General features: G+C 38.7%; 1 protein-coding gene across 3 annotated transcripts in view; it reads right to left on the bottom strand.

The window, feature by feature from the left end:
- Window positions 1-14615, bottom strand: part of Vps13B (Vacuolar protein sorting 13B) — a 69067-nt gene that overhangs the window by 2779 nt on the left and 51673 nt on the right. For all 3 annotated transcript variants that reach the window (XM_053767647.1, XM_053767648.2, XM_053767646.1), the window contains exons 69-85: window positions 13969-14179; window positions 12849-13010; window positions 12345-12498; window positions 11838-11980; window positions 11172-11243; window positions 10556-10607; window positions 9605-9783; window positions 8293-8440; window positions 7741-7886; window positions 5910-6150; window positions 5045-5262; window positions 4236-4371; window positions 3370-3648; window positions 2846-3033; window positions 1580-1735; window positions 741-836; window positions 350-421 (exon numbers count right to left, since the gene is read on the bottom strand). In XM_053767647.1, the coding sequence (XP_053623622.1) occupies window positions 350-421; window positions 741-836; window positions 1580-1735; window positions 2846-3033; window positions 3370-3648; window positions 4236-4371; window positions 5045-5262; window positions 5910-6150; window positions 7741-7886; window positions 8293-8440; window positions 9605-9783; window positions 10556-10607; window positions 11172-11243; window positions 11838-11980; window positions 12345-12498; window positions 12849-13010; window positions 13969-14179 (2653 nt within the window). The remainder of the gene's footprint in view (window positions 1-349; window positions 422-740; window positions 837-1579; window positions 1736-2845; window positions 3034-3369; window positions 3649-4235; window positions 4372-5044; window positions 5263-5909; window positions 6151-7740; window positions 7887-8292; window positions 8441-9604; window positions 9784-10555; window positions 10608-11171; window positions 11244-11837; window positions 11981-12344; window positions 12499-12848; window positions 13011-13968; window positions 14180-14615) is intronic.

Genomic DNA, 14615 nt, shown 5'->3' with positions numbered 1-14615 from the left:
ATGATTCTTTCTACACAGGTGTCGTATATAATTATAATATAAATATTGTTGAAGTGAATAATAATATTGAGTAACTAGGAAAACCATAACAATCAGTTATATTATTAAAATAGGTAATTTATGTCTGTTTATTTTGTAATCTAGTTTTCATTAATTATATAATATGCCGATAAAAAATTAAATTATGTGAATTTTAAATATTACTAATAACAAATTTTTATTTGCAACTTAAAATGAGCTACTAAAATTTAATCTCAATTCCAACAATAACCTCACCATATAGCTCAACGAGCGTCGCAGCTCTTGGCTCCGTCTACCCCGTAGGGAAAAACGCATAGAGCATGTTTACCTGGAATTCGTCGTCTTCATCAACGGCGCGTGCGGATTCCAACTTAACTGGACGCTTTTGTGATACAGTCAGCTGAAAACAAAACATTGAAAATTTGATATATTTTCAAGTATGGAGTTTATTTTACTAAAATGCAAATAAATGTGTCAAAAATTAAAAACATCACCAATTTGAACAATTCTCGACCTCTGTCTGTAGTCTAATGGTCAAAGTCCTGGGTTCGACCTGAGCTCAGGTCAGAATGGAAAATAATCCGCATACACACTAGTGATAAACAGTCAAATTCGAAGGTGGGACCTTTCGATTACAGGATAGTGTCTTAACCATTAGACTGCCATCTCTTAATTTTGATTCAAACGCACTAGAACGGAAAGTAAAGGTGTGGACATACCTCGATGATGGCCCCATGGAAGGGCCGCAGCGAACAGAACTTCAAGTCTATCATCTCTACGATGCGCTCCGACTCGGGGTCTACCACCACCAGAAACTAGAAAAAACATCAAACTTTAGTCTCAATTTTTAGTTAACTTTCAAAGGCCTGCATATGTAAGGGATAATCTCGGGATAAATGTAGCAATAGGTTTGTGAATATCAAGCAATATGGATTTTAGGGGCATGCGCATCTATTGGTTACAATACTTCGGTTTAATCCTCTTTGATCACCTGGGTGATATTACCTAGGATATCAAATTCCACATTTTTGTGTCCTGAAGTCACCTTCACCCGGTGATCAAAATTGGAAACATTCAAAAGTAAATTCATTCAACAGTAGCGACGTCAGCGCCAGATCAGATAACCATATTCGATAGCGTTTTTAGCAACTCGATCAGACATGCTTGACTGGTTTGGGAGGTGAGAAGCGGATGGCGAGTGAACAACATTCCACACAAAATGTCCAGTCGGTAAACCATCTTTTGGTATGTTTAATGAACCTATCAAGACTTCTTATCCCTAGGAGATAAGGTGGACTTAGAAGGATGAGATATTGGACATCTAACTGTATGTCTCAATAAAATCAGGTACCAAGTTCTCCGTCACTTTTATACTACAAAACACCAAGGGTTTCACACGCGCGTTGTCTACTATATATAGTGACCTATATATAGTAGACAACGCGCAAGTATATATATACTATGTATAGTGACCAGTTAGTCTCATCATGGCGACAGAAAAACTTTCGCATTTATTACACTGGTATTTACATATATGTATGATATGTGTCAGCGGTACCTTGTGTGTGAGCAGGATGGTGAGCGGCGCGTTATCAAGCAACACTTCGAAGCCGCCCACAGCAGTCAGCTCACACAGCCGGAAGCACCAGCGAACGCAATCGCGGCGCCAGCTCGCTTGCGTGCGCAGTTCTCTGCTGACGTCCGTTATTCGTGGCTGTCAAATATACAATACAATACAATAATACTTGATTGGACAATTATTAGTTATATTAGTATACATAAGTACAAAATGTATTATCATATTCTGGTTACATGCTGTAAGCAATTTCTTAGAGACAATCTTCGAGGAATGCGGTATAATATAATTAATCATGTTTTTTGGTATCATACTATCTACATAAATAGTGGAAAATAACGAGCATTGTATCCTCTTGGCCGGTAAGTTAGGGTTTAAAAACCAATCTTGACCAATCTTTTTGGAATTGCAATGGCAAAAGAAATATAGTTTGTTAAGAATTAGTTTTTTACTCTTCATAGTTTTAGTTAAATGTGTTATTGATGCAGAGATTCTAGTCATTTTGATATTATATATTGTATCTCATGGGATATTTTGAGATATGTACGTAGATGTACATAATATACTAACTACATAATGTACTAATATTATAGACAGGAAGTTTGTTTGTAATGTGTGTAGAAAGAAGCATCTTTGTAGTGCTTCACCAGGTTGCTTGCTTTCACATGAAAAAATTAAAATTAAATAGTATTGACGATCTTTGTAGCTTAATGGCAATTATGTGGAATCAAGTCGGTGTGCGTTTTATAAGTATTTTTTTTTATCAAGTAACCAATTTCTGTGTTTTTTTACTAGGTTTTGCTCACAACTTCAAATGTGAGTAAAATCCGTTTCCCGTGGGAATTTCAGGAAATCCCTTCTTAGTGCTATCCTACACTGTCCTAGGAAACTACACACCAAATTTCAGCTTTCTACGCCCAGTAGTTTCGGCTGTGCGTTGTCTGTCAGTCAGTCACTCAGTAACGGAAGAGTTTTATACATATTGATGTGCAACAAAGTTAACAACAAACAAACAAACTACCCTTTTAGTTTACTTGTTTCCCTCTCCATCCAAAGGTTGTCTGGAAGAAATTGCATTAGCGATAAGTCCGCCTTTGCACTATTATGCTTGAATATCTTGTTGTAACTTATAACACCTTTGTGAATGGTGCAATAAAGAGTTTATTAATCTATTTATGGCATTTCCGAACGACGCTGAAAAGGAATGGCTAAAAAACATAATAAAGCAGTGTTGTCTATCAGTGAGACCTGCGGCACGGGATCCCAGCCGGTCTGCGAGAGTAGGCCGTGTCCGGCGAAGGCTAGCAGGTCGGCGGTAGCGCTCAGCGGCTTGGTGAGGGCGCCCAGAAGCCCGCGCCGCAGCGCCGCCGCGCCGCTTTCCGTCTCACCCACCGCCACACCCACCAGCGGGTGGTGCGCCAGACCACCCACCGCACCTGGATACGTCACAAAGCTTTATGGCGCCGTCCATTATTTTTTAGCATTTTTACGCTAAAGATTTAACCCTATTGAACCGATGTCTTAACGTCCGTCGACGGATCGACTCAGAAATTGAGAATTTAGACATACCTATGTCAATGTTAAAGTCTTTATTAATGTTGAATTAGTATATAAATACGTGTGATCAATACACATTTCATAAATATAGATGTCAAAAAGGATATAATTATTTTGAGCGTTCTTTCACATTAAAATAGACGGATATCAATAAAATTCTTTATAAAAAATTTGCTATCCAAGTACTTAAATCCGCAAGCAGGCACAATACTTACCCAATATGTTGATAGCGAAATTTGTGATCCCCGCCGCTAGCCCGGCCATGAAACTCTGTGGCGGCCGTCTTCTAGCCGCGGCCGCTCTCCTCGCGTGTTCCTCGTCTCCCGCCAATATGTCCAGGTTCCTGGCCAAGGATCCAGCCCAGGCGCTTAGCGACCGTAACAAAGCGGCCGCTGTCGCTGAGACGAAGCTGCGCAATCCGCCGGAGGCCTCGCCGAGCCTCGCTGCTAGCGCGCCGGGCGCTCCGAGGAGCTCCAAACCGCCAACCATCCAACCTGGTGACCGAGAGGGAAAATAACGTGTATTATAAATATATTAAAATCAAGTTAATCTGTTAGATAAATTAAAAAAACCATGACTTTCAATATTCGTTTCGCTACAACTTTTCAACGGCTGAACCGATTTTCATGAAACATGGCTAAGAACACTCGGGATAAAATTATCTATGACACAAAAAATAAATATACGAAAATCGGTTAATCCATTTGGGAGCTACGACGACACAGACATATACACAGACAGGCACGTTAAACTTATAACACCCCTCTTTTTGCGTCGGGTCTTAAAAATGTAACACGTTGATTGAAATCAAACTCTTGTAAATATTTTAAACTAGAGAAAAAATTGTTAATTAAATAGATTTCAGTGTCTATTTGACATGAGATAGGCCAAAGCCTTCTTTGACAGATAATAAAGCAGACATAATTCAGTATCAAAGTCTGTGTCAAAATCAAATTAGCGACTTGAATAACATCTCACAGAAGTGTCAACAATCGCACATTCGATAAAATTATTCGATAAGAGAAAAAAATTATGTAATAAAGAGAAAAGAAAGAAAGAGTGAAAGAGAAGTAAACGTCACCAGCGCCGAGGATAGCGGCGGAGAGGTAGTGTACGGTGAGGGCGTGCGTGAGGGCCTCCGGTGACGTCATCATGTCCTGCACCTGGAACGCGCTCAGCCGCAGCGGGCTCTGGTCCAGAGCTATGTACATGCGGACCTGCGATACAAAATTATCATTTTTCATATATTGACATACGACAAGGGGATGATCCTTTTGCGTACTTTACATTATACAAAGTTATCATGTTTGTAACAAATATCAAAATCAGCCCAAAGACATAACACTTTCGGGTGAATTTCAAGAGCGTTTTGAACTCCGCCGCGAGATGTCATTAGTGTTTTATTTAATTACCCTATTTTATAAATAAGTAAAGCACTGGTACAATTATAAAGTTAATTTTATAAAGTTCAGAAAAACAAATGATTCTTTATTTAAAAAACAATGTCGGACACTAATGAAATGTCACACGCCGCGTTCAAACGCCTATGAAATTCATCCTTTCTTGACAGACCGTAAACGGCTCATCATTTTCCTCACCTTTTGGGTGGTTCTCAGAGCGTTTCGACCGCTCCAGCCGCGCTGTCATTTACTTAAGGAAGGGATCATTTCCAAAATGAATCATTCATGAAATTGACATTACCACAGTACAGATAAATGATATTATTTTAAAATCAAATATTAAAATTAATTGTTGTCTTAGTTAAAATTTGAAAAATGGTAATGACAGCGTGGCCGCAGTTGTCGATACGCTCTGAGAAACGCCCTTTTACCATTATCCGGGGTTTGTACAGTACTGGGGTATAAATAGCTATTAAATAATTATGTGTACCGCAGTGTGCAGCGTGAGGGTGAGGTCTAGCGGCCGGATGTGCAGCACGCGCAGTCGCAGCGGCCGCCGCAGGATGCGCTCCGTGCACAGCGCGGCCGCCGCGTCCGACACCGGCGTCCTCAGCGCCGACAGCCGCCACAGCGACACCAGGGCGTTCACGTAAGCGTCCTCTATGTAGAGAGCGAGCGGCCCTAGCGCCATCTCCACTTCCGTTAGCTCTATGATGTTATATAATGTGGTCAGTGTAAGATGTATGAACGTATTATACATTTCGCACTGAGGATAAAAAGTATGTTTATGCGACACCTGCTCCGAAATAATCGAATTCCATGATTGAACTTAGAAATGCAAGTACGTAATTGAAGTCAAACTTTTGTTCGACTTCAAAAACAGGGCTTAAAAATTCATTTCTGTCCGAATAGTATGAAAATCCATTGTTGGTCGAAATAAATGTGAATACAAACGTCTTTTAGACAGATCCAAACATAATTCCGTCCTGTTACATCAATATTTAAAGACGGCAATGACTATTCTTGCAGCCTGGCATTTTTCTATATGCCAATCTGCATATAAAATTATATTTAAAAATACGTAGGCACTACTGCGAATGTGAATATTTGACGTTAATCATATATATATATATATATACTTTCAAGTACAGTCAACATCACATCAAGTTACCCTACACGAACATCTTTAGCGCGGGAATAGCGGCGAGTTTGCAAATGAATTTGTGTAGGTCGATGTGCTGTTGACTGTACATAACGTAAGTAAAATGGAAAATAAAAATAAACGTAAAAGGAAATAAAACAATTTCAACTATGGAATATGATATTTTAGTAATGGGAAATGTGACGTCACTCACCGTTGTACGTGTACCCGGCCACGGTCCACATATCGTGCTGCACCATCACCCACATCCGCGCGTCCTTCTTGTTAGTCTTGAAGGCGTCCGAGTTGGAGAAGAGGCTCCAGATGGGAGGCCAGGGGGCCTGCGGCGGGACTTCGTTGCGAGTGCTCGCGACCACGCCGAAGTCGTACTGGCCAGTATCGTACTGAAGGTTGTCGATCTGCACGTCCGATATTGCAATCGTCGTGTTCGTTTTCTGATGACAAAGTGACCGTTTTTAATTATGAATGCGTAGGTAGTTGGATTTTAAGAAAATATCTTGACAAACAGATGATTCAAGTCATACTAACTGAAGTAAAATGAGACAAAATTGTTTTCTTTTACTTTTCAAAATGATACTGTAATCTTTACTCAATAAAGATATAATTAACAAACTAAGTATGTTTCGCCGATATCTAGAACAGACATACGGACACACACAACAAATCTAAGGCCACAAACTTAACGTTTGTGGAAGTTTTCATATACCTGGAAGCCATCACCTGAGAGGCTTGGTCCCAATTATGTGAGGAAGAACAAGATTTTATTGAAATCTATGCAGCGATTTGACTTTAAAAGCTCACTGGTATTCTAGTAACCTACTAGCTTCTGGCCTTACATTGTGGCATTCACATGCCGCAACAAATCCAAGGGCACAAACTCGACGTCTGTGGTAGTTTTCAACAACTTGCCCTGCTTAGTGCAAACGAAGTCTTCATAGTTTTTGCACATACCTGGAATCAAGCCATCATCCAAGAGGCTTAATCCCAGCTATGTGGGCAAAAAAGCGGTGTTACCGCAGGAAGAAGTTGATTGTCTAGACAGCTGCGGCTGTCTAGTCAATCAAGTTATTGCCGCATCGGGCTCTCTCAGACTACTTGTACGGAACCCCGAGACAAACGATAGCGACTTTTACTGTACAGCCAGTGCCATCTTGTGCACAAGATCACATCAAGGGACCTCAACGGTCAACGGCGCATGTGCAACAATATGTTAAAAAAATTTGATGCGATCACTTGCCAATAGATGTCACAGTAGATATGTTAACATATTTGTGTCTATAATTTCTTTTGAAATTGAATTTAATGCCTTCTTCTTGTAGACGTTCAATCTGAACGTTATATCTAATTATCGTAAAAATGTAATCCCAACAGACATTAAACTTATCTCTTTTTAACGACATTATTTGTAATCCAACTAATCTTATATTAAAAAAATAATAAATAGTTTTATATACTATGAACTATTAAATATAAGAGATATTATTATATATGCGACTGTTTGGATATTTATTACACTAAATCAAGGCTTGTCCTCACTTGTGCTTCTGAGCAATACTATAATATTATAGCTTTATTACAAGTTGGAAAATAACTCAATGTATTGGATAGATTTTATTTTTTTTTGTTATTCGTTTCCCACGGTAGCGAAATGTCCCATACATATATGACAATGAATGTCACGGCCGTGATCTGTCATAATGTACAACTCGCTGAAGAGATGGGATCAAATTCACATTAAAATTGTAGCAAACTAGATGTTGCCCGGTGCTTCGCTCCCGTGGGAATTTTGAGATAAAATATAGCCTATAGCAATCTTGGATAATGTACCTTTCTAATGGTGAAAGAATTTTTGAAATCGGTTCGGTAGTTTCGGAGATTACCCGCCTCAAATTCACAAACGCTTACCTCTTTATAATAATACTATAGATGACATTTTTATAAAAAAAAAGTTTGTTTAGGTACTAGTTACATTTCCTACTACGCGCCAAAATGGTTCTCGTAAGATTGTATACCGTATAATGTACCTGTCGATGAGTAGACACATGTGCTGCGAGCCTGTCCGCGTGCAAGGCGAGTAAAGGCTTTGTGTCGGCAGTGGAGGCGATCTCGACCATCACGCCGTCAAGCACGAACCGCGCGCGCTCCTGGGGCGTGTCATCCCAGTCTGCAACTATATATTACCTATTTATTAAAATTACATCTTCTTTTCTTCTTCAACCATCAAAATCAAAATTCAAATTTTTATAGTAACCTTAACTAGGTTTCCATAAATATAATAAACTGCGGGAATTTTCGAGATAAAAGTACGAATGTGTTATTTCAGGTTATATTCTATCCGTGCACCAAATTTCAAAACAATCCGTCCAATAGATTTTACGTGAAAGAGTAACAAACACACATAAACTTTTGTCTTAATAATATTATAAATAATAATATTTAATACAAGATATTTATGTTGAAATCTTCACACTTGTATTCGACCCTCTGCAGGCCTCTTAAAAAAGGACTAATGAAAAAAAAAAAATCTTCTTTTAAACTTAAACATTTTTCTACTAAAAACTCGTTAAACAATTTACCAGGATACCGCACGTCGATTGAAGCGTGGGAAATTTCACGTGTCTCATCTTCATCGTCGTACGCTTCATCGTTGGCCTCCTCGGCCGCCTTGTCATTTTCCGCCGCCGTTTGCGATTGCAAGTCCGCGAAGCTGTCCAAATTTTTTATCTGGAAATATAATGTATCATCATCTATAATGTATCTATCAGTATATCTTTGATGTGCTTATTTTTGTCAAATCAAATTTACATTTATATAAAAAATTAAACGAAGTAAATAGTGTAAACACTCGAAATAAGCACAAACTTTGTATGAGGATCAGATTCAGGCTTAAAAAGGTTCGGCGGTCTTTCGTGTGTCAAAGTGTAAAATTATTCAATAAGGGAGGCAGGGAGTCCTGCAGAGGCTATTAATCTGCCAATGAAAAAATTTAAAAGTTATGTTAAGAAAAATTTAATGGATAAAGCGAATTACACAATTAACGCCTATTTAACTGATAAAAACGCATGGATCCTCCCGACAACTTTGCCACTCCACACATGATCTCCTAATTTTTATTTTACTGTTTTTTATTATTTTATTGATAATTTTTATTTTTGTTATAATAATTCATATATTGTGACAATTAAATTTTATTTGTAAAACATGTACGTGATTTGTGATCTTCAAGTGTCTGAATTGTACTTCTATTTCGACGAATAAGAATTGTAATTATGAAGTCGTGTGAATCGAGTGTGTCATGCTCACTCAAATGGTCAATCTGGTGGTGGCGTCGTGGGCCGGGTCGTGAGGTTCTCTCTATTATGGTTGAGCTACGCGATGGCTGTCTCATGCGTCAACTCGTGAACGGGTGCTGCCAGAGGGAACTGGTCATCTCGTTTCTCATATATTTTCATGTACTTAAGTTAATTGTATTTCACATCGATATATATAATCAGCACTCGGATCACAATTATAACCTGTTTTGATATACCTTTTGACTATGAGAAACAATAATGGTAAGCCGATCTGGCATGATAGGGACCAACACTGTTCAAATGAGTTTCTTTCGGCATTTCTTCTCAGCAGTGGTCGTTCTGAAATGCCAGTAGTTTTTACCAAATTCCTGATAAATCTAAGTTTATATCGCGTGTTCCCGGTGTGATCGCGTAAGAAAATAAATCATTAAATTGATGATTTTGCTATGTTTTTATAATCGGCTGCCTGCCGACTTCAACCCTCTTTTGGAATGCTATTGCTGCCTATCAGATATTAAGGTACATGTCCGTTAATCGCGGGAAAATTTGATTTGGTCCTATTCTAGGGCGGGGCCACACGCACGTAAGGACATACATCATCAGACTTAAACTCCTTGATGACGCCGAGTTCCCCGGAGGAGGTGGCGAGCAGCGGGCTCATCTCGGTGATGGACACCTTCGCGGCGTCCGGCGCCGGCGGCACGCGCATCTCCTCGATTTGTGATTGGGCGTCCTCTGATTCCGTCGATGGCTTCATCAACTCCGCTTTTATTACTGAAAATTATAAAATATATCGTTTTCCCTTGCGAATTACTGTAAATATATATATATATATATATATATATATATATTTATATTTCGCGATAAACTCAAAACTACAGCACGGATTTTCATGCCGTTTTCGACAATAGATAGTGTGAAGTGTAATTTATTATTAGTGAAACCGGGACAGGCCGCTTGTAATAAATTACACATTCTTCGTCGATTCAAGCATGTATACACATTTATTTATAAGAATACATAATTAATGTATAACAAACATGTGCCCATACATGGTCTCTAACCGAAGAGCAATGGTTCAAACTGAAGGTTTGTCAAAGAGCTATGGAAAGCAGCAGTTTGGGTCTCAAACTCGTCGACCGAGTGAGGAACACTGTGCTGCGCTCGCGAACAAACATTGTTGATGTGACAACTAAGGCAGTTACACTGAAGCAGGACTGGGCGGGTCACGTCATACAGATTGACCTCATGGATTCCAACTGACGGATACAGGAAAAGGCCTAGGACGAGATGGTCGGATGACTTCAAAAGTTCGACAAAGAATGGCAAGAAACAAAAAGATGCGTGGAAGAAGTTAGGGGAGGCTTTTGCCCAACAGCTAATAAAAAAAAGTGTATAACAAATCGGAAAAACTGAACTAATTTAATTATGCAAAAAATGTATGATTTTTGTGAAATAAAAAATAATAAAGAGTATAAAGTAATAAATATTGACTTGAATAAAACCTGTTCGCGGTCGTTTAATTAATAGTCTTAAACATACTCACATGTTTCATCGCCACCTACTCTTTCAAGAATACGTGAAAGATCTTTTTTAACCTGAAAGATATAAAAGAATATGGCAATTACAATACAATCAATTATAAAAAGTACGAATTTTATATATTTTATATTATTTGTTAGACATATGTTCCACGTGCAGTTTAATTAATCATTTCGTGTATCCAGTAATTTCACAAGTTAGTTTAAGCTCCTAAGGTCAAATAGTTTTTAGTAATTTAATTTGAGGAATAAATTAATCCATTTGACAATAGTATGATAGCTAGGCCCCGTGGTGTTATCCGCGATTTATCTTTCGTTGTAATTACTATTATATTAAAAAAATACTTACGTTTTAAATTGTTTACATGGTAGCTATCTACTTTATAAAGCGCCATTGACTATCTGACTTTTTAACCAAATCCTAGGGGAATTGCATACATTCGATATAAAAAATACCCTATGTATTAATCTTGGTAATAACAAATTTCATAAAAACGGCAAACTTCATAAAAAGCACTTTCAGCCTAAAGAACAAACATACTCACAAACATACTCACAAACATACTCACAAACTTTCGCCTTTATATTATTAGTGGGATCTTAAAAGTGGCAGGTACTTACGAAGCTCGGAACAGAGTGTACTACATAGGGTTCCAACAGCCTCTTTCTGATATCACTTGCTGATATGTCCGTCTGCAAATTTGTATATTGTATAATAATAATTAAATAAATATTTATAGTGATTACTTAAACTACTTGTTAGTGTATTTTGTAACTATTTAACACTGGTGCGAGTAATCGTGTTTGCAATATTCACATTCGTGTTATTTAATACATAAATATACACATATCATCACGCCTATTTCCTATATTCCACTTGACACGATCTATCTTCGGCGTCGCTATTTAATAACACTAGAATATTTTAAAATGTATGTGTTTAATTTAATCTTACTACAAAAATATTTTAAACTGTATCAAAACTAATTTTAGCCCCATATGACGCGCTGGGGTCTAAATCGAAGGCTGCAAATTGTAGATAATAAAATTAATTAATACAATATCACGTCGACCATATTATATGATAAAGCTGACTGAATTTTCAATGCTGACAGCTGTTTCGCCTTTAGCATCGTCGAAAAAAAGTTTAAATCTCATTCCTGTTTCCTTTATATTCTATATCCTTTCATGGGATAAGTTCGCAGGTGCCATTTTAGTTTTCTCTTAAATTTCTTTTTTACCGTGCTATAAAGTTATTTTAAACAAATCTCATTAAGATATACTTACATGGTCGATGTCTCGCAGTTCGAGCAGCGTGGAATGGGGGTAGGTCCGCACGCGGAGTTTTACAGTCATTCCGCTTTGCAATTGGAGCAACTGTTCGCCGTCAGTCACCGCCACTGCGGGGCACCACAGCGGTTCCACCTCCTCTGTAACAACACAATTTCAATAATATTTATTTAGCTCCACAAAGATATATATCCAAACAGGATACAGGAATGCTACAGGAATCGCGTACTTTCGGGATAAAAAGTGTTAATCCCAGGTATCGGTTACCTAAATAATAAATTTCATAAAAAATGGCCCAGCCGTTTGACCGTAAAGAAATAACAAACATACTCACAAATTTTCGACTTCATATTATTAATGGAATAATATTTTTTTATACAAAGTACAAGAAATGAGTATGGAGAAGGTCATAAGTTACTTCTGATCGTGGAAAAAAAGAACTGTTTCCGTGGGAAACTCACGCGGGCGACGTCGCGGTCTAAGCGTATAATAGGGATAACTCACCTCTAGCCTTGGCGAAAGTTAGGAAGGGTAGTGCGTAGGGTCGTGGCGGGATGGGGGGCGGGTAGCGTTTGCAATGCTCCGGCGTCGAGTAGTGAATGATCGCGTTCGGGGGTATGGAGCACCACCAATGCGTGCCGGACACTTCGCGTTCCGCCTGCAGATAACAAAAACAACTATTAGCATTATATTCTAAACGCAGTAACGGGCACAACACACCCAGTACCGCGGACAAATATTTGTGATCACGGGCACAAACATTTGCCCGCGCCGGCAATCGAACCCCAGGACCTCCATATAGCGGATGGGTGACTCCTACTCCATGGAGGTCGTAAAAATCGCAAAACTGAACTTTCAAAACTTTAAGGCTTATTTTCAAAATAGACTCTGGACTCCAAGGCATCAGAGCGGGAACAAAAACGAGACACGCTGAGGAGAGAGAGAGAGAGAGAGAGAGAGAGAGAGAGAGAGAGAGAGAGAATCAGCACACAATCTACAACTACAGACCGTGGTATTAGAAGTGGATGGCTCGTCGTTGCACATGACCGGCTGGGCGATGCTGAGCGTGGTCCCGGTGCGGTTGTGGGCCACGAACTGCGGACACGGGTCCTGGCCCACCGCGATCAGGAAGCGGCCATCTTGCTTCATCTGCGTCACCACCACTGGTATCTGGAACATTTGGTATGTAGTCTCTGTTAGAGTATGTACGCTGACATGCAGAGGGCAAGCAAGCAAGCTTTTAAGCAATTATTTGTAGTATAAATGGCAACGCTCCTCAGGTGAGAGAGTAATACTATTGTTAGGCCATGTTAATATATAGATGTGTGAATGATGATGTGACGAAACTTGAAAACGTACAAAATGACTATATTAGAGAAAGCATAAAAGCCATTACAAACTGACTGTATATTTGTTCGCGCATCACGCAAAAACTACTGCATAGAATTTGATGCGGTTAGTCGGTGCGGTAGGTGTATAGCAGAAGGTCTAACATAAAATCTGGTATAGATTTCATCGCTATACGTTGCTTAGAACCCGAGATATCGATACAAAGGGTTATGAGCAGACGCACGCAATAAACGCGGGCGAATCTGAGGGCAAAAACTAGTGGTACATAAAATAACACAGGCTATCATGTTATGAGCAGAGATGCATGTGACAAATATCTGAAGAATATGAATTATAAGTATGTTAAGAATTATACAGGGTTACTGGTATCAAACGCAAAACCTCCCAAAGGCTACTTGGCTAATTCAAAACAAGCATTTTTTGTACGACTTTTCGTGATTCGTAGTTTTTTTTTTTCATATAAATATACAATCTAATTTGCGATTCTACACATCTTAACTGTATGTAATAGCCTAGCAACACGAGATAGTACAGGTAGCATTATGTAGCGAGCATAGTGTTAACGTTTTATAGAGACGATATTAAAATTAAAAAAGGTGTCTTTTGTATTAAACGTAATACGTTTAGATAAAATTCGTAGAACAAAAGATGTTAGTCTCTATGTACCTTATGCGCCTTTGGAAGGTTATGCATTAGATACCAGTAACCCTGTATACATTTAAAATGGGATTTAGTCTTGAGGAGTTAACAGAAAAAGTGATATTAAATATTTACTAACAGATTTGTTCCTCCAGTCCACCAGAGCCACAGCCCGCCGAGACATGTTCTTCTTCAGTCGTATAGGCACCGGGGGGTGAGCTGCGGTCACAATGTTGGCCCCCTCGGTGGGGTTGGGCAGGGCCAGACAGATGTAAAGCCGGAGTTCCGTGGGACAAGTGCCGCGCCAGCGCCCGCGCATCCAGAAGCGTGCCAGCGGCGTGCCGTGGATGCTGCGTCATACGAACATGTGCTACCGTGATTTTCTTTACAATACTAGTGAAATAAAAATAGTTATGTCATGTGTAACCATCAAATTTTGCAATGCAAGTATTGAGTTCCGTTTTATTTATTTTCTACTTTGTTATTCTAATTAAACATATATGTAATGAGTATCTGAATCGACGCTATACGATGAAATATTCAACTTGACATTTACACATGAAGTTTTGAACGAAATTAACGCCTCAAAAGTGACGACACGAAAATGAAGCTTGAATAAAATATGTATATATATTATTATATATGTGTTTCATATTTATTTTAGACATCAACTGTGAAATTAAAAGCGAATTACAATTTTACCCTTTTTTAAGTTTTATCTCAGTCTAGTTATATGCAAATGTTTAATCTCAACTAGTTACGCTAACACCTTAGTTTTAGTGCGTG

The sequence above is a fragment of the Plodia interpunctella genome, chromosome Z (assembly GCF_027563975.2).
Source record: "Plodia interpunctella isolate USDA-ARS_2022_Savannah chromosome Z, ilPloInte3.2, whole genome shotgun sequence".
Classification (NCBI taxonomy): Eukaryota; Metazoa; Arthropoda; class Insecta; order Lepidoptera; family Pyralidae; genus Plodia; species Plodia interpunctella.
This window is presented reverse-complemented; position numbering and strand designations above follow the sequence as displayed.